Genomic DNA, 24155 nt, shown 5'->3' with positions numbered 1-24155 from the left:
GGGGGCTGGCCATGTTCCCTTGGGGAGCCCAGCAAGGCATGCGTTGCCAGGGAGCACAAAGACATCAGGGTATGCCATCCCTGCCTCCAAGTTAGGGCCCTGATCAGTGATGGCCCCTTTAAGAACTGGGTCACCCCAGGCATGTCTTCTCTGGTGACTATAATGAGACCTAACCTCAATACATCTTGGTTACATGTAGGCTTAGGATAAAGGATCAAATCTAGAGACTTAATGCCAGACCCACTAAAGGCACACGCCCTCCATCGCTTCTGCCTCCCATCAAAAACCAAAAAAGGGGGCTGGGGATGTGGCTCAAGCGGTAGCGCGCTCGCCTGGCATGCGTGTGGCCCGGGTTCGATCCTCAGCACCACATACCAACAAAGATGTTGTGTCCGCCAAAAACTAAAAAATAAATATTAAAGTTCTCTCTATCTTAAAAAAAAAAAAGGGCATCTTTCTTCACTACTGTTTCCCTTCTACAGGGAAGGAAAACAAAATGCAAAAGAACCACACCTTAGAGAATCCTATCATGCCTTGTAGTTCTTTACAAAGAGGCTTTGCACTGAGCATGGAATCCCATCAGAAGATAAAACAGGGCAGGGTTCTTTATCCATTTCAAAGTTGAGAAACAAATTGAGATTCACAGAGTAAAGGAACATGCAGCAGGCACCCAGCGAGGGTCTTGGGCCTAGGAGTCCAACTTGAAGCCCACCACCTAAGGATGTCCCTACTCCATTGGAATTCTCATGGAGAGATGGCTGGCTGATATAAGCATATCTGTGGGGTTACACAGGGGCCCCACTGCAGAATGGCAGCTGCAACTCAGGCCAGAAGACCTTCACCTCATTTTATCCATAGGGAAGTGGAACAGAGACTAAGGAACTCAGTTCAAAGACACAGAGCCCCAAGGAATTGTTCTCTTAGAGTCATTTAGAAGATACATGAAGATGGGAGCCCAGGAAGATAAAGCTTATGGAGCTGGGGGTCGGAGGGGGGGACTGTTGAAGGTAAAGATGAACAACAATCTTTTTGTTTCTTTGCGGTGCTGGGGATGGAACCAGGGCTTTATGCATGCTAGACAAGCATCCTGCCACTGAGCTCCCACCCAGAGCCCGAACATGGGAAACCATCTTGAGGCCCAGTGTTACCGAAGGCAGACCAACGTGGGCAATGGCCGACAGCCAAAAGTTGATGTTGTCTGTGTGGCGGAAATGCAAGCCCGTTGCCTGAAAGGGAAGGGAAGAGAGAAGAATTTATTTCCACAGTTGTCAGTGCTCCTTATGGGCAGAGAGCAGACCACAGCTTAGAAAGTCAAGAGGAAAGGGTGGGGAAAGCCGGAGGACCCCGCCCTGTGGATTTCCCATCCTCCCAGGACAGAGGAACACGACAGAGAAGCCACCAGGAATGGATGATCCACTTGGACAGCTGGAATTAACGGCACAGGGGTGGGGCTAACAATCGAGCAAAGGGGAGTCTGGAGCCGAGAGGAGGTTTGAGCTGGCTACAGCATGGAGAAGAGGTGCATGCCCAGGAAGAACTCAGGTGGCAAAGCCCATATGTCACTGTGTGAAGCCTGTGGGCAGAGGAGTCTGCAAGCAGTTCTAATCTCAGGGTCATCATTTTCTTTTTAACTTTGCTGTGCTGGGAATGAACACCAGGACCTTGCACATGCTACCCAAGTGCTCTGTCCCTGAGCTGCATCCCTGAGCTCCATCCCAAGCCCTTCAGGGCCATCTTAAAACACACCTAGCAAGTGTCCTTGCTGCTAAAAATGATCCATGCCCACTTGACAGAGACACACTGATTAATACCTGTTGTCCCAGTGCAATGATTAATAGCATCCTCTTTCATCATTTAAAGTATCCAGATTTGGACAATAAATTATATGGGCACTCTACCCTCAAAGCTGCAAGGAGACGGGGTAGCTTGAGAGGAGGAAAGTAGAGAGTGCTCGCCTGGTACCGCAGCTGCTCCACGTCATAGATCTTCTTCAGGGGAACCACAGAGGGCGCAAAACAGTGGCCCAGCTTAGCCAGCAACACTCCGTTACGGAGGCTCTCCTCCAGCTGCACCGGGGAAGGAAGTTCCTCCTTCAGGCAGGCCTCCATCCAGCTAGGAGCAGGAAAGCAGAGAGCCTTCTCACCCGCTCTGGTGGGCCATGCTAGTTTATACCAACTGCAGGACCTGTCCTCCCTCCCACTCTCTTCCCCTTCTGCCCCGTTGCCTGACTGATCCTACCTTCTTCCAAGCTGCCCCAAATACCTGGACAAGCCAACCCTCAGCCTCAGTGACCCCAGAAAATCCTCCCTCAGGGATCCTGCACCTGCCCATCTTCAGTGAGGCTTAAACAGACTTTGCTTGTTTTATAACATAAGCTCTCGTCTGCCTGGCTGCGTAACAGTCTACTGAACCAAGGTGAATCTGCTTCTTCTTCCATATTGCATTGTTCCCTGGGAAGCTGGTGCAGAAAACTCATGTTTGCTCATGTTTGGGTGCAGAAAGCTCATGTTATGTGGCTCATAACTCAGCTTTGGCCAGGCGCAGTGGTGTACGCCTGTCATCCCAGTCTTTGGAGGCTGAGGCAGGAGGACCACAAATTCAAGGCCAGCTTCAGCAACTCAATGAGACCCTATCTCAAAATAAAAAATAAAAAGGACTAGGGCTTTAGATCACTGGTACAGCACTTTGGGTTCAAACTCTAGTACTCCCTCCCACCCTCACACACAAAAGGACTGTTGGTTAAAAGGAAAGAATTAGATGTTTATCCTGTTCCTCCTCCTGGATAAATTGGATGGTAGAATAACCAAATAGTCCCAAGATGAGGAGGGAAAGTTTTGTTTGGTCTTGTTTGAGCAGATTTTCAGCTGATTAATGAAAAAGACATAATAGAATTAGAAAACAGTTACTTTGCATTTCCAATAAAATAATAGATTCTGGTGGGTCAACCATGGAGGAAGCCATTAGAAAGGTAATGGTGAGTTTAATGAAATAAAGAAAAGGCTATAACCTGAGCTCCCAGATCACACTAACATCCCTAAAGTGGGACAAGCAGACACTGTTCCTCCTATGAGATGTGAAGTGAAACACACCACCACCCATGAAGTCTGTCAAAAAAATGTTGAACCTGAATCTAATCAAGCCTTTAGAACCAACATCCATTTATAGGAAATTTGGGGTTTAGAGGAACAAGTTGAATGACACAAGGAAGCAAATAAAGTCAGAATGTAGGATGTTCTACAGGAAAAGTGATCCAGTTTCTTAAACAAGTCAATGACATAAAAACGGAAAACGGGGAGGTGAGCTGCTCTGGATTAAAGAAGACTGAAGAGGTAGGTGAAATACGAGAGCTTCTCTAGAACCTTATTTGAATGAGTCGAAGGGAAAAAACTAGTTGTCTTTTTCAACAATCAGGACAATCTGAAAATGGCCTGGGCATTGATCTTCCAGGGACTGACAGATAATTTAGTTGGGTATTATAATGGCGCTGAGGTTAAGTAAGCAAATGTCCACAGGTTTTGGAAATATGCATTAAAGTATGAAAGGGATTAAAAAGATGTAATGTTTGGGGTTTGCTTTAAAGAAACAGAACATGCTGACCCACGCAAGTGGTCCCAGCAACTTGGGAGATTAAGGCAAAAGGCAAGTTGAAGTCTAGCCTGGGCAACTTAGTGAGAATGTCCCAAATAAAAAATAAAAAAGGGCTGGGAGAGTAGATCAATGGTAAAGCACCCCTGAGCCAACCCCTAGTACCAAAATAACCCCCTCAAGAGAGAAGATGCTATTTTAGCTTGCCCTTTCCCACAGAACAGACCTTCATTCTGTTGCATTGGCTTTGGGAGCAGGTGCCTGGGGGTGGGGGAGTGGGAAAGGAGACCAGGAGGAGTCCATCTTGCTGGGCCTCACTCACCGCTTGGCTTCTTCCAGCCGACACAGGTACTGATAGGCCACGTTCTGCCTCCTCTGGTTATCCATCTCCTCAGCTGTGAGGCGCTCATCTGCGGAGGGAAGAAGCTCCGTGAAGGCCTCAGCACTGAAGCTTTAGCAGACTTCCCGAGGCAGCCCTGCTCAGAGTCCTGATACGTCCCCATTCCTCTTCCAGGACGGCCTTTACCGGGGGCCTCCTATGCCAGAGGCGTTTCTTCCTTTGCCTCTGTAGACATCTTCCTATCCTCCTCCTCCTTCCCTCCATCTTGCCCAAGCAGGGCTGTCTAGAACCTTCCTTGGCTGAGAATTTCACTCCATAATTTATTCCTAATTAGCCTCTGAGTTCTCCAAGAGGGTGACCTGCCATCCTAGTCAGCTGCTCTCTCAAAGGCTCAATTAACAGAACCACCCAGGATTCATCATTCAACAGCCACTCATTCATTCAATACCTCCTTCTGACCAGGCCCTGGGCACTAGTGGATTCTACTCTTCTTCTTCTTTTTTTTTTTAATATTTATTTTTTAGGTGTACTTGGACACAATGCCTTTATTTATTTATTTGGTGCTGAGGATGGAACCCAGGGCCTTGCACGTGCTAGGCGAGTGCTCTACCACTGAGCTACAACCCCAGCCCCTTCTTCTTCTTTTTTTTTTTTTTTAAATGGTGCTGGGGATCAAACCCAGGGCTTCATGCATGCTAGGCAAGTATTCTACCACTGAGCTATGTTCCTAGCCCCCAGAACTTTACTTTTTCTTTTATATATATATTTTTTAGTTGTAGGTGGACACAATATCTTTATTTTATTTATTTATATGTGGTGCTGAGTATTACAGAAATAAATAAACAAACAAACAAACAGAAAGAAGAAAAGGTGGTCCAGCAGTGAGAACCACACTACTCACTTGGGATTAAGTGGAAGGGCAAAGAGAATTTTTGTAAACCACAAAGGTACTTTAGCTATTCTTTTGTTATAGGTCATCGAGGAGCAAAATAACTTTCAAGTTAAATAAAATGCAGACAGCATTCTGAATTTAAACTTGAGAAGTGGAAATGCCTTAAATGATATTGTCCTCCCACGTGAACTTAGCCTCAGCCTCCATTTAAGCTCTGCCTCCTCCTCTCTCCCAACTCTATATTCTAGGCCTGTGTTTGATCCTCAGCGCCACATACAAATAAAGATGTTGTGTCCACCGAAAACTAAAAAAATAAATAATAAAAAATTCTCTCTCTCTCTCAAAAAGAAATAAAAAATAATAAAATAAAAAAGTTATATATATATATATATATATATATTATATATTATATATTTATTTCTCTTTAGGGAAGACAATTCAAAATCAAACACAAAGGGTGAGAGAAAGCGAAACACACCCACCAGAAGGATAAACAGAGAGATCCTAGAGAGTCAGAGCTTGGTGATTCTGTCTTTGACTCAGCATTTAATGTCATTCTCACTCCTGATCCTATTTCCTCATATTGCATATCCAGCAATATGGTTTGGGAGAGGGCAGGACAGTAGCAGTTATGAACTGGCAGTTATGAAAGCTAACACACACACACACACACACACACACACACACACACACACACACACACACACATCTCCAAGTACAGATTTGAAAGCACTGGCCAACCACAGGAAATCCATCAGTTCCTCTGAGGGGGTGTACAAGGAACAAGTGTTGGCTGTTGAGCATGGAAAATAAAACAGTAAGTGGGTGACATCACCTCAGAGTTATGAACTGAGGACTGAAGGACTTTGCACACACAACTCTCTCTCTCTCTCTCTCTCTCTCAATCCTAATGGAGAAGGAGGGGGTGAAGGAAGAGCTAGCAGGTTTTGCCTGCCATTCAGACGATCTGACGGAGACCTGCCCTCCCTCCCTTCCAACCCATCTCGGTCCCTAGAGCAGTGTCTTGGAAGTGAGGCTCAGGACCACCGGCCTCCAGCACCTGGGTGGGGTGCTCCTTATAAACGCTGACTACGGGCTCCAACCCAGATCTACGGAGCAGGAACTCCAGGGTGGAACTTGGGAATCTGCACTCTAACAAGCCTCTCGGGCCATTCGGGCACCTGAGGGACGCTGTCTCAAAGCCCAAGGGCTTCCCAGGTTCCCCAGGAGTCCCGTTCCTCGGCGGCGCTGGGCAAGGCCGTCGGTCACCAGCAACAGCTGAGTTTTTCAGGGGCCTAGGCCACTGCGTTCTCCCGCCCTGCAGTCCCACGGTTCGGGGATGAGAAGGTTCTGGAAAGCTCCGGCAGCGGGGGGCGTTTCGCACCGGCCAGGTCCCCCGCCGCTCGCCCCGCAAGCCCGGCGAAGCCCCCGAGCCACCCTGCCCGCCATGGCCACGACCCCACAGCAGCAGCCCCCCGGACCCTCCGGGACCCTCTCAGCACTCACAGGCCGCCCGGCCCCGGCCCGCTCCTCTCCCCTCCATGTTCCTCCTTCTTCCAGGTTTGAATCTCCCGCCGCTGGGCCACCGCCCCTCTCCGTCGCCACCCTGGGAAGGACACTTCCGGTGTCCGCCGCGGGAGACCCTGGGATTTGTAGTCCTCGGCCGCGGAGTCCGGCGGCCCAGGTGGGGAGGATGCGGGCCACCTGAGGCGGCGCTCTCCTGCCTCGCCGTTTCCCCAGGCTCCTTCGTTGCCCCTAGCCTCGCCTCTGTCCTTCCTCCGTAGTGTTCCCGTTACTGGCCCCGTTTCCCATTGTTTTCTTGGGTCTCGCTAGCTTGCGGGCCTACTAGGTGCTGTGCACTAAAGCAGGTGGTGGAGCAGCGATGGATGATGCAGTGAAAGCTGGAGCTGAGTTTGCTGTTCTAGGACGGACAGCCGGACAGCTGTCGTCAGATACATTAGGGTCAGCGACACACAGGAGGGAGGCAGTCCTTGCAGTGAAGGGCTGGGCAGTCTTCCTTTGGGAGGTTGACAGCTGATGTGGGTTGAAAAGTGAAAGCGAATTTATCAGATTGAAGGAGAGAGGCATTCGGGTCAGCGGAAACAGCTTGTTCAAAAAGTGATTTGGAGAAGCCTGAGGGGTGGCTCTTGCCTGTAACCCCAGCCTCAGCAATTTAGAGAGGCCCTAAGCAACTCAGTGAGACTCTGTCTCCAAATACAAAAGAGGGCTGGGGATGTGGCTCTGTGGTCGGGTGCCCCTGAGTTCAATCCCCGGTTTTTTGTTTTTTGTTTCTAAGTGATTTTGAGAAATAAAACCAAATTCAGCTTCAGGGGAGAACAAAGTTCAGCCAGGGAGAGGCAGGATGGGATCTCTGAGGTCAAGCCAGGTCCCACACAACCATGGTGTCATGCTAAGGTGTTGGGATGGGGTCTGGTTAGCAGTTATCAGTCAGGGAGCCCTTTAGACCTAGATCAGGACCCGATTTACAATTTAGAAAGAGTCCTCTTATAGCAGGGGCTTGGAGGAAGATGTTGCTAAGGACAGAGACCAATGGGGGACTAATGCAGTAGCCCTGATGAAAGATAATAAAGACCTGAACTAATAAAAGAGAACTATAACAATAATTATGCTGAAAAATATTTTTGGCATGTTTTTTGATGGGGTCCCTCATCTTGTATTTTTCTATCTCCATTCAAGTAACCAGGCCATGTATGCTCACTGAATCTATGCTCACGTGTGAATGGGCAGAAAACACCATCCAAACCTACAGCCTTCAGAGGAACAGAGAAGATTCAGTGCTGAGGCAATACTCAGAAAAGTAAGATTTGAAGACAGTGCGTATTCCCCTGAAGACGTGAGCGGGTCATTCCCCTTGCCTCTTGCCAGTTGGGGGAAGTAGAGAGAGTCCAGGTGCCCGGGGGCTCCTGGTAATAGGAGTTCCATATTCTACTTCCTGGGGAGGCTGGGAAGGCCTCCAGTAGTACTGGACCCTGAGACGAAGAGTTTCAGAAGCCAGGCAGATACACCCTTAGACAGCTGTGCAGAAATTCCCTAGCCAAGAAGAAGTCAAGTTCCCTCCTCTTCTGCTTGGTGAAGGTCTGGGCCTGAAAGGGTCAGCAGGATAAGAAGGAGGGTGGTGTCAGTGGACACCTTTGTGAACAGATGGCTGAGGACCAGATGGGCCTCCCCTCTCACAACTTGGTAGCACATATCATCATATCATCTCCTCTTGGGCCCCACCCTTGGAGAAAGAAGAGAGCAAACCCCCAAACTGACACACGTTGCTTCTACAATCCCAGCAGAATTGGGGCAAGAAACCGAGACGAGTAGAGATGTATTTCTTGTACACCAAAGTTATATCCCAACACATGACGTCAATATGTATTGAGTGCTTATATTCCAGATGCTTTATTTAGCATCATAAGAACCATCTTACTTAATCTTCACAATGTAGATGATAAACTGAGGCTCTACACAGCTAATAATCGGTAGATGCCGCAGTCTGGCTGGGCACAAAATAACGGAGCCGCCACGAGGCACTTGTAGGTTCAAACAGGAACTCCTTTATTGCCCCAACTCCCGCGAACGCCACCCACGGGCGGCCCTCCAAGGAACACCACACACCAACCGGAACTCTCTCCACCGGAACCTCACCAACCAACAGGAACTCTTCAGGAATCCCTGCGGGAGCTCCACCAGAACTCAATGGGAACTCAACTGGGCAGGAGCTGCCCTATTGCCAGACAGCAGGGGTCCATATACAACTGAATAGACAGCCTGTTTCAATCCAGCATCATCCAGTCACAGCAATTATACACAGCTTAACTTACTTATCATCATCTTAATGGCTCGCTGGCGTCACCTCTCAACCACTCCTCTGGTAGTATGCCAGGCACCATTCTCACTCGGCTGTGGCTCTCAAGTTTAAGTTCTTAGCCACTATATACAGTTTCACCTCCAAGGTCATAGTCATGAGACTGTGGAAAAGAATATACACTGGACATGAATTTCAAAGGTAAAACCATTAACCAGGTGAGGAGGTACATACTTATAATGTCAGCAATTTAGGAGGTTGAAACAGGAGGATTGCAATTTGGAGACTGGCCTCAGCAATTTAGGGACACCCTCTCTGAGGAACTTAGTGAGACCCTATCTCAAAATTTTAAAAAAGGACTGGAGAGCCTGTAATCCCAGTGGCTCTGGAGTCTGAGACAAGAGGATTGCAGGTTTGAAACCAACCTCAGCAACTTAGGCTGTAACTGCTTCTGTCTCAAAAAATAAAAAGGGCTGAGGATGTGACAGGAGAGTTACAGGAGAGTTTGGAATAAACAAAGGACAGGAGAGTTTGAAGTAAACATGTTTTGATGAAGAAAGGTGCCTAAGCTAGAAAAATGTGTGAAATAGATAAGGATATAAGGTAAACATGTTTTGAGGTATTTTAGCACAAAACAAGTGTGATAGTTTAAGATAAGCAAGATGTGATGCAATAGAGACAATCTGTTAAGATAGGATAAGAAATAGAAATTATGGAATAAACATGTTTTTGGTTTGAAGTGTTGTAAACAACTATAGTATTTAAAGGCCAGGAAGGCTGAGCTCTTTGGCCAGTTCAGACCCGCTATGTTGGTGGGTCAACATGGAGCGAACTGAGTCCCGCCAGCCTCTGTTCCTGTGCCTCATGTGATGTGATGCCCCTGGCGTGAATAAACCGAGCATTCGAAAAGGCATCTCGTGTGCAGCGGCTTCTTTCTTCAAGACACGGATCGTCGGCCGGGAGAAGTTACCTGGGGCAGGGCCGATCTTGACTTCAGGACCACCCGGGAGCGATCGAGGGACCTCGCCGCAGTCTCCTACTCGTGTCAGGATGTAACTCAGTGGTAAAATGCCCCTGGGTTGAATCCCCAGTACCCACTCCCCACCCCACTAACAAAAGAAAAAGAAAGAAAGGTGCAATCATTGGGCTAAGAATCAAAGAAGGAGCTGAGGTTTTCTCCTGGGTTTCTACTAGTAACACTATGAACATGAAGAAACACGAGTTTCATTTGGACAAGTTAAGTCTACAGAAATTATTGACTTATCAGTGGTGTCAAAATCAAAGGAGTGGATGAAATGTTCTTGAAAGAGGGCAAAGGACAGAGTTTGGGGAAAACTAGCTTAGGAAGTGGAAAGAGGAATTGTCAGCGAAGGAAAGACAGAGCCAGGACACATGGCTCATGGAAAGCAAATGGAGAGGCGCAAGGATGTGGTAGATACAGCGTGAAACCAAACAAGGAAATTATTCAGAAGCCATGTGCTTCTGTAATCCCACATCTGTAAACCCAGCAGCTCAGGAGGCTGAGGCAGGAGGGTCACAAGTCCAAAGCCAGCCTCAGCACAATTTAGCAAGGCTCTAAGCAACTTAGCAAGACTCTGTCTCTAAAGAACATATAAAACGGGCTGTGGATATAGCTTGGCACCTGTACAAAAAAAAAAAAAAAAAAAAAAAAATTCAGAAATGGTCGCTGGATCATTGGAAGGTCATTGGAACCTTGGTGAGAGCAGTTTGGGTCCTTTCCCTCACCACAAATCATCCTATCTGTCCTTAAGGAAGGCTGCTGATTGAAGGACAGACTGAGCTGCGTATTTAGCCCGGGGCTAGACTGTGGTAGGGTCCTGAAGGCCCTAGAGGAGCCTGCCGTGGGCAAGGGCACCCTCTAGGATGTCTGGCAGGATGCCTGCCCACAGCCAGCACTCAGCAGAGGCTGCAGGGCAAACGCAGGTGAGCCCAACAACTTCCTGATAGGTTCGTTTCTGGCAAAGAACTCTCTACTTAAAAGAAGCCTTTCTCTAGGTAAATGAGGACATGTGCTTTCTGATTCAGGCCACCCTTGGAGAGTTGGGTCATTAGGTCCCTGTGGTCCTGGGGCCTGCTGTCCTGTCATTAAGCAGAACCTGGAGGTTGCAGATCAGTGGAGCTAGGAAAAGGAGTTTGGGGGCAGGGAGATCTTCTGATCTTCAGGCCTTTTCTGACCATCCACCTTTTTCACCCTGTTCCCAAATGTGAGACTACCACACAGAGGCACAGTTTGTCAGAGTGTGTGTGTGTGTGTCTGTGAACGGATTCACCTCCAGAACAGCCCAAGCCCATTAAAGCTTGTAATCGTGGCATGGCAAAGGGGCTCGGGGCTAATTATCTTGAACCAGAAAACCTGGGGTCTAATCCCAGCTACATGACTGCTCTGGGCCCTGTTTGAAGTCACATCTTCTTTCTGAGCCTCAGCCATGTTGCCTGTGCAGGGAAGGGACGGGAGAGATGAGCTCTAGAGTTTTAATTGGTAACCAGCCCTATGAGGCTGTGATACTTTCCTTGAAGGAAGGGACTTGGGGTGGGGGACAGGAAGGGGAATAGACCTCTAGTGTCTGTCTCAGCACCATCAGGGCATAGCACTAACATAGGCCACCTGAGCTGACACTCAATTCCCTGCGAGTGGAGGGCGGTACCCCGTTGTCTGGTAACCCTGGGGGCTCCGAGCCTAGAGCTAGGGGAAGTAACCCAAGCCAGAGGAACCATTCCAGAAAGCCAGCTGCAGAGAGAAACCCAACAGGTAAGGCGTTCTGCAGCAGGGCACCCAGACTGGCTGGGGATGGCCAGGAACACGCCAGGGTCGAGGATCTTGGAAAGTCAGGAGGTCTGGGTCTGTTTTTGTTTGTTTTTGATATTGGAGATTGAACTCTTTGGTACTGGAGATTGATGCTTTACCCCCAAGCTATTTCCTTAGTCCTTTTAATTCTGAGACAGGGTCTTACTAAGTTTCTGGGTCTGGCCTCGAACTTCCAATATTCCTGCCTCAGCCTCCTGAGGTCCTGGAATTACAGGCTGGTGCCACTGCGCCCGGCCAAAGAGACTGTATTTAAAAAGAGAACGCCTCACTTCTGCCAGCCCTTCCTAAAAAAAGATGGAGACAGGGGAGAAAATAGGAGGGGCCAAGAGCCCAACACCTGGGTCTTTTCCACTCCTTTTCCTGTGTCCTAGGAAAGAGTTCAGGAATGGGCTTTGCATTTGTTTCAACAGGAAAAATACTAATAGGATACACATGCGGATGAGATGAATGTGTTGGGGTTTAAGAGAACTCTGGGGACTAGAGCAGGATGTTGGGGGACAGAAACCGACAAGCAGGTAGAAGGCAGAGACAGGGAGAGAGAAGCGCCCCCTGAGGAAGGGAGGATGTAGGAGATCTGGAGACAGAATTGCTCTTCTGCAGGTTGGCTCCTTGCCCATTCAGTAGCCTGTTCAGCTTTGGGCCCCCCCATGCCTCCTATGGCTCCTGACCACAACAGGAGCTCACTGACCTCAACTACATCTTGGATTTGACAGCAGGAGCCTAGATTATGACTGGGCCAGTGTATGTGCAGGCATAGTGTGACGAGGTGTCGGAGCAGGGGTCCTGTGTTTCTTGTTCTTTTTTTGTTCATTCCATAAACTTTAAAAGTTTTTTTTGCATAAACTGTTTTTTTTTTTTTTTTTTGGTGGTGGGGAGTACCAGGGACTGAACTCAGGGGCACCCGACCACTGAGCCACATCCCAAGCCCCATTTTGAATTTTATTTAGAGACAGGGTCTCCCTGAGTTGCTTAGCACCTGACCTTTGCTGAGGCTGGCTTTGAACTCGAAATCCTCCTGTCTCAGCCTCCTGAGCCGCTGGGATTACAGGCGGGCACCACTGTGCCTGGCTTGCATAAACTTTTTTATTGTGGTAAAGTAGATATAATATAAAATTTGTTTTAACCTTTAAAAATTTTTTGTGTGTGTATTGGGGGATTGAACCCAGGGCCTTATGCATGCTAGGCAAGTACCCTGCCACTAGCTACACCCCCATTTTCATTAAAAGACAATTTTGAGGCCAGAAGTGGTGGCAGTACTAGGTATTGAACCCAATGGTGCTCTATCACTGAGCTATGACCCTAACCCCTTTTTATTATTATTTTGAGACAGGATCTCACTAAATTGCCCAGGCTGGTCTCCAACTTGTATTGCTCTTGCCTCAGCCTCCCAAGTAGCTGGGATTACCGACTTGCACCTTTATGCCCAGTTATTCTCACCATTTTTTTTCCTTATCTTTTTTTTTTCCTCGATAAGTTGCTAAGTCTGGCCTTGAACTTGCTATCCTCCTGCCTCAGCCTCCTGAGCTACTGGGATTACAGGCTTTTATGTGTCCACTTTGGTGGCACTGAGTACCCTCACACTATATACCCATCACCAGCAGCCGTCCCTAGATCTCATTCATTAAGTTTATTAAGAATCTATTCTGTGCCTTCAAGTTGCTCCAAATCTAATGAGAGAGACAGACAAGAAAGTTAGCATCTCCAAACCAGCGTAATAAATACCGTAAAAGACACAGGCATAAGGGGCTGTAGGACCACAGAAGTCTCCAGTCGGTGGCAGGGAAGGGGACTTTCTGAAAGAAAAAATAAGAATCCTGAGAGCTGAAGGAGAGCTAAGAACAAGACCTCAGAATCAGTGTCAATCTGCAGCACAACGGGACAGATGACATGAGGTGAGATGTCAGAGGGAGACCCCGGAACCTGTGGGTTCCCCTGGACAGGGGCAGAGTTGGATTGCCCTTTAGGGATCCTTCTCGGGGAAGCCAGGGTGGACGTACTGACCCTCTGTTCCCCACTGTCAGCCCAATGTCTCCCCCCAGTCCTGAGGATATCCCCCAGGAGCCAGAGTTCTTGAGTGACAAGAAGAAAAGAAAGTGGCTACAGCAAGAGCCCATTATCCAGGCCCTCACCAGGGCTGGCCACCGGGCTCTGAAAGCTGGTCAGAACCACGAGGCCTTGAGCAACTTCCAGAAGGCTTTCCTCCTGGCCTGTGAGGCCCCACGAACCAGAAACACCCCTGTGCTTCGGGCCTGCGCCTTCAACCTGGGGGCTGCCTATGTGGAGACTGGGGACCCGGCCAGAGGCCTTGAGCTGCTCCTTGGAGCCCAACCTGAGGAGAAGGCACAGAGCACGTGTCATGGTGACCAGTGTTTCAACGTGGCTTTGGCTTACCATGCCCTGGGTGACCTGCCCCAAGCCTTGAACTGGTATCACAAGGCCCTGAGTCATTACCAGCCACAGGGTGACCAGGGGGAAGCCCAAGCAAAGATGGGAGCCTGCTACCAAGCCCTGGGACAGCCCGAGAGAGCAGCCCAGTGCCTGAAGGAAGCAAGCCAAGCCTACGCCGAAGCTGGCCGGCCTCGGGCTGCAGCCCTGGCACTGGGGGCTGCGGCGGGGTGTATGCTCAAGAGTGGGCGGCACGGGGTGGGTGAGGTGGTGCAGGCGCTGGAGGGGAGCCGGAGGCTGGCCAAGAGGAGCACCAAGCAGGGGCTGCTGGGTGAGGCCTTGGGCAGGGAAGATGTGGGGTCTGGGGCGACACCAAGCTGATGCTACTGTGAGGTCGGGGAAGGGGCTAGTGGACAGTCGTACCTGCAGGCCCTAGACGTGACTGCTTTGTCTGTGTCCTCCAGGACAGCTCTATAACGATCTAGGCCTGGGCTACTCCCAGCTCCAGCTGTTCCCTCTGGCCGTGGAGACCTTCCTTCAGGCCCTTTCCCTGTGCCAGAGGCCAGGAGAGCAGGCCACTGTGCTAAGGAACCTGGGGATGGCCCACAATGCCCTTGGCAACTATCAGGAAGCCCGGCAGTTTCACCAGAAGGCTGCTGACCTCCATGGTGAGTGCAGGGGCTGGGGAATGAGACTGGGGCTCAAGGAGTAAGGGGGGGCTTCAGTGGGGCCCAGGACTCAAGGTAGATGACCTTTGCAAGGTCATTGGGCCTGGAAGCCGAGAGTGAGGAAGTGAGGGCTGAGAGTACAGGAAATGGGATCCCGCGCCCCCCCAGGTGCAACAGAGACTGGGCCAGCTGTCCTGAGCTCTGACCCCGTGTTGCAAGCAGCGATGGACACTAGGAGGCAAGGCACTGGTTGGGATAAGAGGCCCTGGGGTGGAGCCTAGCCTTCCTCTGACTGAGTGTGTGAGCTCTCCTTCTGAGCTTCCGTTTCCACCCATATAAAATGGAGCTATTAAGGTCTGCTTTGCCAGGCAAGGAGGTTCATGCCTGTAATCCCAGCCAGTCAGAGGCTGAGACAGGAGGACTACAAGTACAAGGCCAGGCCTGGGCCACTTAGTGTGACCCTGTCTTAAAATAAAAAATAAAAGCTCAGTGACAAAGTACTTCTGGGTTCCCTCCTCGATACCTAAAAGTAAAAAAATTAAAGGGCTGGGAATGTGACTCAGTGATAAAGAGCCCTTGGGTTCAATCCCCAGGACTACAAAAAAACAAAAACAAAAACAAAAAAAACCAAACCAACCAAAACATGTGCCTTGCCTACCTCACGAGGTTGGTGCATGGTAAAACTAGCCAGGGTGGGCAACGGGGTCAGAGCTCAGGACAGAAAAGCTGGCACAGAGAGTTCAGGTCTCTGTGGTGCACCTGGAGCTGGGCCGGGGCTGGGCGCGGGATCCCTGGGCACCTATCCCTGGGCACCCTTCCTTACTTGCTGGGAGGCAGGGTCCTGATGCCCCGGCAACCAAAGTCCCCTCTTAGGACGGGCTTCGATCTATCATCAGGCTCTTTGGGGCAGCGGTGGGAGCAGGGACGAAGCTTTGGCAGCCTGGCATTTGCCCTGAGCCAGCTGGGGGACCACAGGGCCGCCAGGGACAACTATCTGCATGCCCTGCTGGCTGCCCAGGATGCTGGTAAGAGTTGAGGGGGAGCCATGACTTGGGTGGGGTACCCCCAAACTGAGGATCCTTGGGGCTATGGGGAGGCAGACGGGGGATCTAGGGGTGGGGAGTACCTCTGGAGTGGACGATACACGGGATGGGACAGGATGAGAGAACCTTTCAGACTCTCTTTCCCAGGGGACACGAAGGGGCAGTGGCAGGCCTACGAGGGTCTTGGGGCTGCTGCAGCCAGACTGGGACAATATGACCAGGCTTTGAAGTACTATAAGGAAGCGCTGATACAGTGTCAGGTGAGGTCCTCTTCCCCACTGTCCCTCCAAGAAGCCCTCCCAGGTGACACTCCTGCCTTTACTCCTTCTCCTTTACTCATTCTCAAACACACTGGAGCTGAGTGTGATGGTGCACACCTGTGATCCCAGTGGCTCCGGAGGCTGAGGCAGGAGGATCCTGAGTTCAGAGCCAGCCTCAGCAACTTGGTGAGGCCCTAAGCAACTTTGCGAGACTCTGTCTCTAATAAAATATAAAAAGGGATGGGGATGTGGCTCTGTTCAATCCCCAGTATCAAAACAAAAAAAAAAAAAAAAAAAAAAGAAGAAGAAGAAGAAGAAGAAAGAAAGAAAGAAAAGAAAAGGAATAAAGAAAATATACACTGGAGGCTGGGATTGTAGCTCAGGAGTAGGGTGCTTGCCTAGCACATCTGAGGCCCTGGGTTCCATCCTCAGCACCACATAAAAATAAATAAAATAAAGGTCTTCTGTCTGTCTACAACTAAAAAAAAAATTTAAAAAGGAAACCATACACTGGACACATTGAGTGCTGGGTCCTGTATACTACTGGGAGGAAGAGGCATTCTCTGTCCACTGAGCGGTCAGTGTCAGGACACTGGGAAAGGCACAGGGCTGGGGTTGAGGAGGGGAGATAAAGGCCCTTTCCCTCCCCTCTTTCCTATTTCTTTCTCACCCAGTTCCCTGAGAACTACAAAGTCCAGGCCTTTCCTTTCCCCCACTATCTCCCTCTTTCCAGAAGGAGCCAGATTCTGTGCGGGAACGGCTGGTGGCCAAGCTGGCAGATGCCATGAAGACCCACTTGGCCCAGGTGGGACTGGTCCAGGTTCACCCATCGGTGAGATACGACACCTGAAACACGAAGCAGGGGAGGAGGGAGAGGTTGCCTGGAGAAGGGGCAGTGCGCAGGTTGATGTTCTCAGGGATGCTGAGCTTGACTGCTCATCTGTGTCATCTGGGTTGGCGTGTGGGATGTGTATCACTTTCTCAGTGGCTGGGAGGTGGGTAGGGATTGTGGCACACATCCAGCACAAGAGCTGCTCCAGGAGCCGGGAGCTGTAGTGCACTCCTGTAATCCCAGTGACTTGGGAGACCTGAGGCAGGAGGATTGCAAGTTGGAGGTCAGCCTCCGCAATTTAGCAAGGCCCTAAGCCACTTAGTGAGACCCTGTCTCCAAAAGAAAAAATAAAAAGGGCAGTGGGGGTAGCCCAGTGGTAAAATGCCCCTGTGGTCAATCCCCAGTACCAAAAAAGAAAGCAAAACAAGGGCTGCTCCAGGGCTTTGGTTGGTTGGTAGCAGCAAGCCCACTGGGTGCAAGTAAATGAGTTCAAGCAAGGATACCAAGCCATTTGTGAAGGGTTGAAAGGTGTAAATCTTTAGCTGCAGTTCCCTAAATGGCCACAGGATGGGGATGTTGGTTTGAGGAAATCTTACTGGAGAGTCTCCAGATTGGGGGAGGGACATGCAAAAATAAGAGGATGTGGGGAGAAAAAGGTACACTTTTAAACTGTTAGTGGGGATCAGTTCAACCACTATGGGAATCAGTATGGGATTTCCTCAAATAACTAGGAATGGAACCACCAAATGACCCAGCTATACCATTCCTTGGTATTTATCCTAAAGAATTAAAGTCAGGGGCTGGGGACGTGGCTCAAGCGGTAGCGCGTTCGCCTGGCATGCGTGCGGCCGGGGTTCGATCCTCAGCACCACATACCAACAAAGATGTTGTGTCCACCGAGAACTAAAAAAAAAAAAAAATTAAAAATTCTCTCTCTCTCTCTCTCTCTCCTCTCTCACTCTCTCTTAAAAAAAAAAAAAAGAATTAAAGTCAGCATACCCTGGTGATCCATGCATACCCACGTTTATAGCAGCACAATTCACAATAGCCAAATTATGGAACCAGCCTAGGTGTCTGTCAATGGATGACCGGATAAAGAAAATGTGGGATATATATACAGTAGAGTTTTATTCAGCCATAAAGAAGAATGAAATTATATCGTTTGCAGGAAAATAGAGGAACTTGAGAGCATTGTGTTAAGTGAAGCCAAACTCAGAAGGTCAAGGGTCATATGTGTTCTCTGGTATGTAGAAGTTATGGAAAAAAAGGGAGGAAAAGTGTTGTATGTGGGGGGGGGGTGAATCTCCTGGAAATAGAAGGGGGACCAGTAGACTGGAGGAAAGGGACCAGAATGGGGCTGGGGAGATACTAGGGAACACTGGGCCAAATTGTATTGTTAGATTGTGTGTGTGTGTGTGCGCGCGCGCGTGCACATGCACACACAAATATGTAACAATGAATCCCACTATTTTGTATAATTATAATGCACCAGTAAGAAAATATGGGAAAAATGAAAAGAGTTCTGAAAAAAATATTAGCCTGGCTCAGGCAGGAGTTTGGATTTGTGGTCAGAAGACCTGGGCCCCACCTGAAGTCTGCCACTAACTCTGTGGTTATGCTAGGTGAGGCCCTAGGCAGGATGGGGCGGTAGTCAGGCTCTGGCCAGGTCCATGAGCCTAAGTTCTAACTTGAAAGTTGTTACTGGGGACCTTAGTGGAATAAAGAACTTTATCCTGGAATTTTATTCCCAGTAATGTGGGCACACCTGGGGTGTCTCTATTAGGTGAGACCGTCTCTCTGGGGCCATGATGTCTCCCTGCAGGCAGGTGAAGGGAACACACACTCACTTACGCATATGCAGTGGGGAGGGGTTTTTCTTAAATCAATTCTTTTTTTTTTTTTTTTTTAAGAGAGAGTGAGAGAGAGAGGGGGACAGAGGGAGAGAATTTTAACATTTATTTATTTTTTCTTAGTTCCCGGCGGACACAACATCTTTGTTGGTATGTGGTGCTGCTGAGGATCGAACCCAGGCCGCACGCATGCTAGGCCAGCGCGCTACCGCTTGAGCCACATCCCCAGCCCCTTAAATCAATTCTTTGGACTCCTCTTTCTTCCCAGATCCCAGCACCAGGAAGACCCCAGGCTCCAGGCTGGGTCAGCCAAGTGGCAGGGACCTCAACCAGGGTACAAAGCAGTACAGCAGATGCCCAGCACAGGTGAGGCAGCTTGGGTCAGACACTGGGGTGTTGGGTGGTGTGGCAGGGGTGGGACCTCCTCTGCCCCTCCACACCTGGGTCACCTTCCCCTGCAGACCTTCTGGTAGATGGGAAGATAAAGAATTTGAGGAGCACCAGGAGAAAGGAGAGGAGGGATCGGTGAATGTTCCCATGTCTGTGTCCCAGAAACTAGAGGGTGAGTCAAGTAGGTGGTTCCCGTCTCGCCTCAGCTGGTGCTCTCTCCTTACTTTCCTGGTCCTCCCGCCCTCCGTCTGTCCTTGAGTCACCCAGATCCAGCTCTCCAGATTGCCAACCCCTGGAAGAGTCCTCCCCACACTTCTGCCTCCCTCTCAAGGCCCTGGCCTGTTCCTCGACACCTCAACTCCACCCCAACCCTAGCCCTTTCCAGATTGGCCTCTCCCTCCATGCTTCAGGCTTTCCTAACCTCTAGAAGTTTCCATCTCAGAGCACCAAGGTTTGTTGAGAGCTTGCTACCTGCCAGGTACTAGGCTGGGTGTTTTTCTGACCCCAGCTTAATCTTCACTAGAATGTTCCTCAAAGGCTCCCAACTCTGGGAGCCAAGTTCCTTGTTACTTGCTGAGCTCCTTCCAAGCACAGCAAATTGTACTGACTACTAGCTTTTAATTGGCCCATGTGCCCCTATAGAGGGAGGGCATAGTCTTTTTTTTTTTTTTAATCTGGGATTGAACCTAGGGGTGCTTTACTACTAAGCCATATCCCCAGCTCCTTTATTTTATTTATTTTAATATTTTTTTAGTTGTAGTCCAGACACAATACCTTTATTTTATTTATTTATTTTTATGTGGTGCTGAGGATCAAACCCAGCGCCTTGCATGTGTTAGGCGAGTGTTCTACCTCTGAGCCACAACTCCAACCCAGCTTTTTTTTTTTTTTGAGACAGGGTCTTGCTAAGTTGCTGAGGGCCTTGCTAAATTGCTGAGGCTGGCTTCGAACTTGCTATCTTCCTGTCTTGGCCTCCCAAACTGCTGGGATTATAAGCATGTGCCACCACACCGGCTTCTTCTCCTTCTCCTTCTCCTCCTCCTTCCTCCTCCTCCTTTCTTCTTTTTATTTTTTTATTTTTTTTTGTACTGAGGATTACCCAAGCGTATTCTACCACTGAGCTACATCTCCATCCCCAGCACCCCCCTTTTTAAATTTTTATTTTTATTTTTGAGACAGGGTTGCACTAAGTTGCTCAATCTGGCCTCAAATTTGCAAACTTCTTGCTTCATCTTCCCAAGTCACTAGGATTACAGACATGCCCAGCTGAGGGCACAGTCTTTGGTACACCCTCCCTGTACCAGGACCAATGCATTTTCTGACACCCACCCTCCTTGTTCCTCCCCCAGAGCTTTCTCTTTCCCACCATGATGTTCCTTGGTGTGAAGAGGCTTGTGGTGAATGTTTGACCCTCTCCATTCTAGGTCCAAGACCCAGGACCCATCTTCCATTTGGAGGTTTGGGTGCCCCTAGAGAGTACTCTGGTATCCTGATACCCAATGGCTCCCAAGCCAATAGGTGAGTCCTGGAGGAGGGGAGAAGAATGGATGAAGGAAGCAGAAGATGTGTGTGGCTTGGGATGATATTTGATGGAACATGACCACTGTCATAGTTGGGAAAAGAAATGATCTGGTGCCTGGGATATGGGGCCCTGAATGTTTGTCTTACTTCAGCAGTCTGAACAACCCTCACCCAGCTCTGGAGCCCAGGGTCTCCCTGCCTCCTGCATGGCCTGACTATGGGAATCAGAGAGAGAGAGAGAGAGAGAGAGAGAGAGAGAGAGAGAGAGAGAGAGGGAGAGAGAGAGAGAGAGATCTCTACAGAAGTGGGGAACATGAAGTTTAAGCCTTCTGCTTCCTCCACTGGAGCCCACCAGTGGAGGCCAGTGAGGGCCTAGGGAGCTGGAGCCAGGGCAGGCCCCCTGCTCTTCTCCCTCGCTGATCCCACTGGCCAACCCCTCCTTCCCTCCTTCAGGTCAGCCAGGCGGCCCAGGGAAGCCCTCCACAAGAACCCTCAGAGGAGAGTCACCCAGTCTGGCTTCTGCATAATCATGTGACCTGCACCCTGCTCGCTGCAGCCCTCACCTCTGCAGGACTCCTCAACACACACACTTCATAGACTTCTGGGGACTGAGCCTCTTCCCAAATCATTGAACCCTGTATGGAAATAGAACAACACAGTCACTGAGTGGACTCCTGAGCAGGTGGGCTAAGGGCTCTGCAGTCCCAGTTCCAAGAGATTCTCTTTGCTCCTTATTGGACTCAAGAGGCAAAAGAAAAAGGATAGTGAACTCCTACCCTGCTTTTTTTTTTTTTTTCTCTCTCTCTCTCTCTTTTTTTTTTCCTTCTGAGTCTAGACCTCATGATTGCTAAAGCCCTTGCCAGTTCTAAAAACTATGACTTCTTGCTAGGTACAGCAGCACATGCCTGTAATCCCAGAGACTTTGGAGGTTGAGGCAAGAAGATAACAAGTTCAAGGCCAGCCTGGGTAACATGGTGAAACTGTCTCAAAATAGAAACTAAAAAGGGCTGTGGATATAGCTCAGTGGTAAAGCACCCGTGGGCTCAACACAGGAACAATCAACCACTAAAACTCTGACTTCTTGGTCAGGTGGTTTTGAAGTCACTGACTTACTGCAGACCTTCTTTTCTCAGATGGGAAATGGAGATGTAATGCTACAGAAGACCTTACATTAACCGACCAGACCTCTGTTCACTGCTTTCTCAGGCCCACAGCCTGTAGGACAAGGCCAGCTGCCAGCCAGGGAAATAGCAATGACACTATTTATTTGGGGTCATTGGGGATTGAACTCAGGGACATTTGACCACTGAGCCACATCCCCAGCCCTATTTTGTATTTTATTTAGAGACAGGGTCTCACTGAGTTGCTTAGCGCCTCCTGGTTGCTGAGGCTGGCTCTGAACTTGTGACCCTCCTGCCTCAGCCTCCTGAGCCACTAGGGTTGCAGGTGTGTGCCACTGTGCCCGGCTAGCAATGACATTATTAACATTTATTGAGTACTTAGCACATGTCCCATATACTAAGTGCTTTACTAGTGTTTTCTCCTTACAACAAAATTTATGAGGTGCTATTATTATCCCCTTTCACGGATAGGAAAAAGAAATCTCAAAGGGGAATTTCCAGGTCACACAAGCCATATGTGGAGAAGGCAGGATTCAAACTTAGGTGCTTGCTGTCTGGTGTGATTTATTTTATTTATTTGTTTATTTATGCATGCAGTACTAGGGATTGGGACTGTACATCCTAGGTAAGCGCTCTACCACTGAGCCACATCCTCAACCAGTGATTTATTCCAATGTGCTCATGATGGATGTTTTATTATAATATATAACTTAGTTAAATATTGTATAAATTGATGAACTAAGTGTGAAAACAAGCAGTGTTTCTACAAAAACTAAGCTGGATCCTTAAAAGACCTGATTAAGGTGAGTCACTTTTAAAAGCTGCTGTTGAATTAGACTTGAACAAGGAAATTATTACAAATTGGGAGGAAATCACAAGATTCTAGATGAATTCTGCAATTGGATTGCTTCAGACATGCCCATTAATTGACTCATTTTAAGGAAGAAAACTGGAAATTGCAGGTAATAAGTAATTGGTGAGGTTTATGTAAGAAAAAAGGGGACCCTAACCGCAGAGAAAAGACTTGGGTCCCAGTTTGACAAGAAGCAAATGAATGTGTTTTGTGTTTTAAGCTGAAATGAGATAATTTAATCCTGATCATATTTGATAAGAGGGTGTAGGAGAGGCAAAATTTAACCTCTACTCTCCTTGGAGGCTCTGACTGTGCCTGAGAATTAAGTTGATGTAAAACAGATTAAAGAGAAACACATACAAATATATATATATATTTTTTTTTTTTTAAAGAGAGAGTGAGAGAGGGGGGAGAGAGAGAGAGAGAGAGAGAGAGAGAGAGAGTTTTTTAACATTTATTGTTTAGTTCTCGGCGGACACAACATCTTTGTTGGTATGTGGTGCTGAGGATAGAACCCAGGCCGCACGCATGCCAGGCGAGCGCGCTACCGCTTGAGCCACATCCCCAGCCCATACAAATATATTTAATAAAAATTTTGTGACACAGGGCCCCTCATATCATAACAAAAGGAACAACTCAAAAAAGCAGCAAAACCTAAATGTTTTAGGTTGAAAAAAGGGAAGAAATTGTGGAAAATCAACTAAAATATATATGGAGGCTAAAGGAAGATATACTGTTGAATTTTAACAGAGTTTGTACAGAGTTCTTAACCTCTGTTCCCCGTCTTCAGGAATAAGAATATTTCTTTCCTCCTAGTACCGGGAGCATGTCTTTCACATGAGAATCTTATTTCTCCTGCTTTCAAGAAGGAAAGGAGAGCTGCAGGCAGTGATGCATGCCTGTAATCCCAGCAATGCCCTGTCTCAAAAAAAGGGGGGTGGGGTGGGGATGTAGCTCAGTGGTAAAGCACCACTAGGTTCGATCCCTGGTACAAGAAGAAAAGGGGAGGTAGGAACGCCTTCTATTCTTACTGTTTTTCCAATGACTTTAATTCAAAATAATCCTTATGCCAAAGTGGCATATTTTGAGGTGGCATACTCTGTCACCCTTGAGGCTTTTTGGTGTACCACGAACGAATTCACAGGGAGTACACTCCCCAGCTTCTTACCCATGCAGCACTGTTTGCATTCTCAAAAGTACTCGAATAGCAGGGTGTGGTGGTGCATGCCTGTGATCCCAGCAACTCAGGAGGTTGAGGTAGGAAGATCACAAGTTCAAATCCCTGAGCAACTAAGAGAGACACTACCCTGTCTCTAAGTTAAAAAAAAAAGGGGGGGGGCTAGGAATGTGGTTCAGAGGTTAAGTGCCCCTGGGTTCAATCCCCCCAAAAATAAAGTACTTGGATAGCCAATGTGCACCTGTAACACCAGCTACTCCGGAGGCTGAGGCAAGAGGATTACAAAAGACCAACCTGGGCAATTCAGCAAGACCCTACCTGAAAATGAAATTAAGAAAAATAAATAAATAAATAAAGGGTTGGGGATATAAGCTCAGTGGTAGGGTGTCCAGTATGTGCGAGGCCCAGGGTTCAATCCCTAGTATTGCAAATAGGTAAATAAAAGTACTTGCATAAAATTTATTCTCCTCAAGGTTCCTAATGGAACCTCTGGTTTCAACGACATCTTTAACCTATTTAGGATTTATAGGAGACAAGTACGGCGTGATGTTCCGGTAGGAACCGAGGTGGGAACTAACGTAGTGGAGGGGTTCCTAG

The 24155-nt window shown here is 48.6% G+C and overlaps 2 protein-coding genes across 2 annotated transcripts in view; one reads left to right on the top strand and one right to left on the bottom strand.

Moving 5' to 3' along the window:
* Nucleotides 1-6446, bottom strand: part of Iqgap3 (IQ motif containing GTPase activating protein 3) — a 39501-nt gene extending 33055 nt beyond the window's left edge. Inside the window, exons 1-4 of the mRNA XM_005331393.5 lie at nt 6324-6446; nt 3908-3995; nt 1956-2112; nt 1149-1226 (exon numbers count right to left, since the gene is read on the bottom strand). Coding sequence (XP_005331450.1) covers nt 1149-1226; nt 1956-2112; nt 3908-3995; nt 6324-6360 — 360 coding nt within the window. The 5' untranslated portion in view covers nt 6361-6446. The remainder of the gene's footprint in view (nt 1-1148; nt 1227-1955; nt 2113-3907; nt 3996-6323) is intronic.
* Nucleotides 6447-13372: 6926 nt separating this feature from the next.
* Nucleotides 13373-22748, top strand: Ttc24 (tetratricopeptide repeat domain 24). Its single transcript, XM_078027865.1, has 9 exons — nt 13373-14174; nt 14308-14511; nt 15408-15536; nt 15702-15814; nt 16548-16646; nt 18765-18862; nt 18958-19136; nt 20311-20404; nt 20861-22748. Exons 1-9 carry the CDS (start codon nt 13484-13486, stop codon nt 20940-20942), a joined length of 1689 nt encoding a protein of 562 aa, XP_077883991.1. The 5' UTR covers nt 13373-13483; the 3' UTR covers nt 20943-22748.
* The last annotated feature ends 1407 nt before the right edge of the window (nt 22749-24155 follow it).

Source organism: Ictidomys tridecemlineatus, chromosome 11 (genome assembly GCF_052094955.1).
Source record: "Ictidomys tridecemlineatus isolate mIctTri1 chromosome 11, mIctTri1.hap1, whole genome shotgun sequence".
Lineage (NCBI taxonomy): Eukaryota > Metazoa > Chordata > Mammalia > Rodentia > Sciuridae > Ictidomys > Ictidomys tridecemlineatus.
Note: the sequence above shows the minus strand (reverse complement) of the source record. Positions and strands in the feature narration are given on the sequence as shown.

Coding starts and splice junctions, on each gene's coding strand:
- Ttc24 (XM_078027865.1), top strand. CDS start 13,484: ATGTCTCCCCCCAGTCCTGAGGATATCCCCCAGGAGCCAGAGTTCTTG. Junction 15,537..15,701: donor GCTGGCTGCCCAGGATGCTG/GTAAGAGTTGAG, acceptor TCTCTTTCCCAG/GGGACACGAAGGGGCAGTGG. Junction 15,815..16,547: donor AAGCGCTGATACAGTGTCAG/GTGAGGTCCTCT, acceptor CCCTCTTTCCAG/AAGGAGCCAGATTCTGTGCG.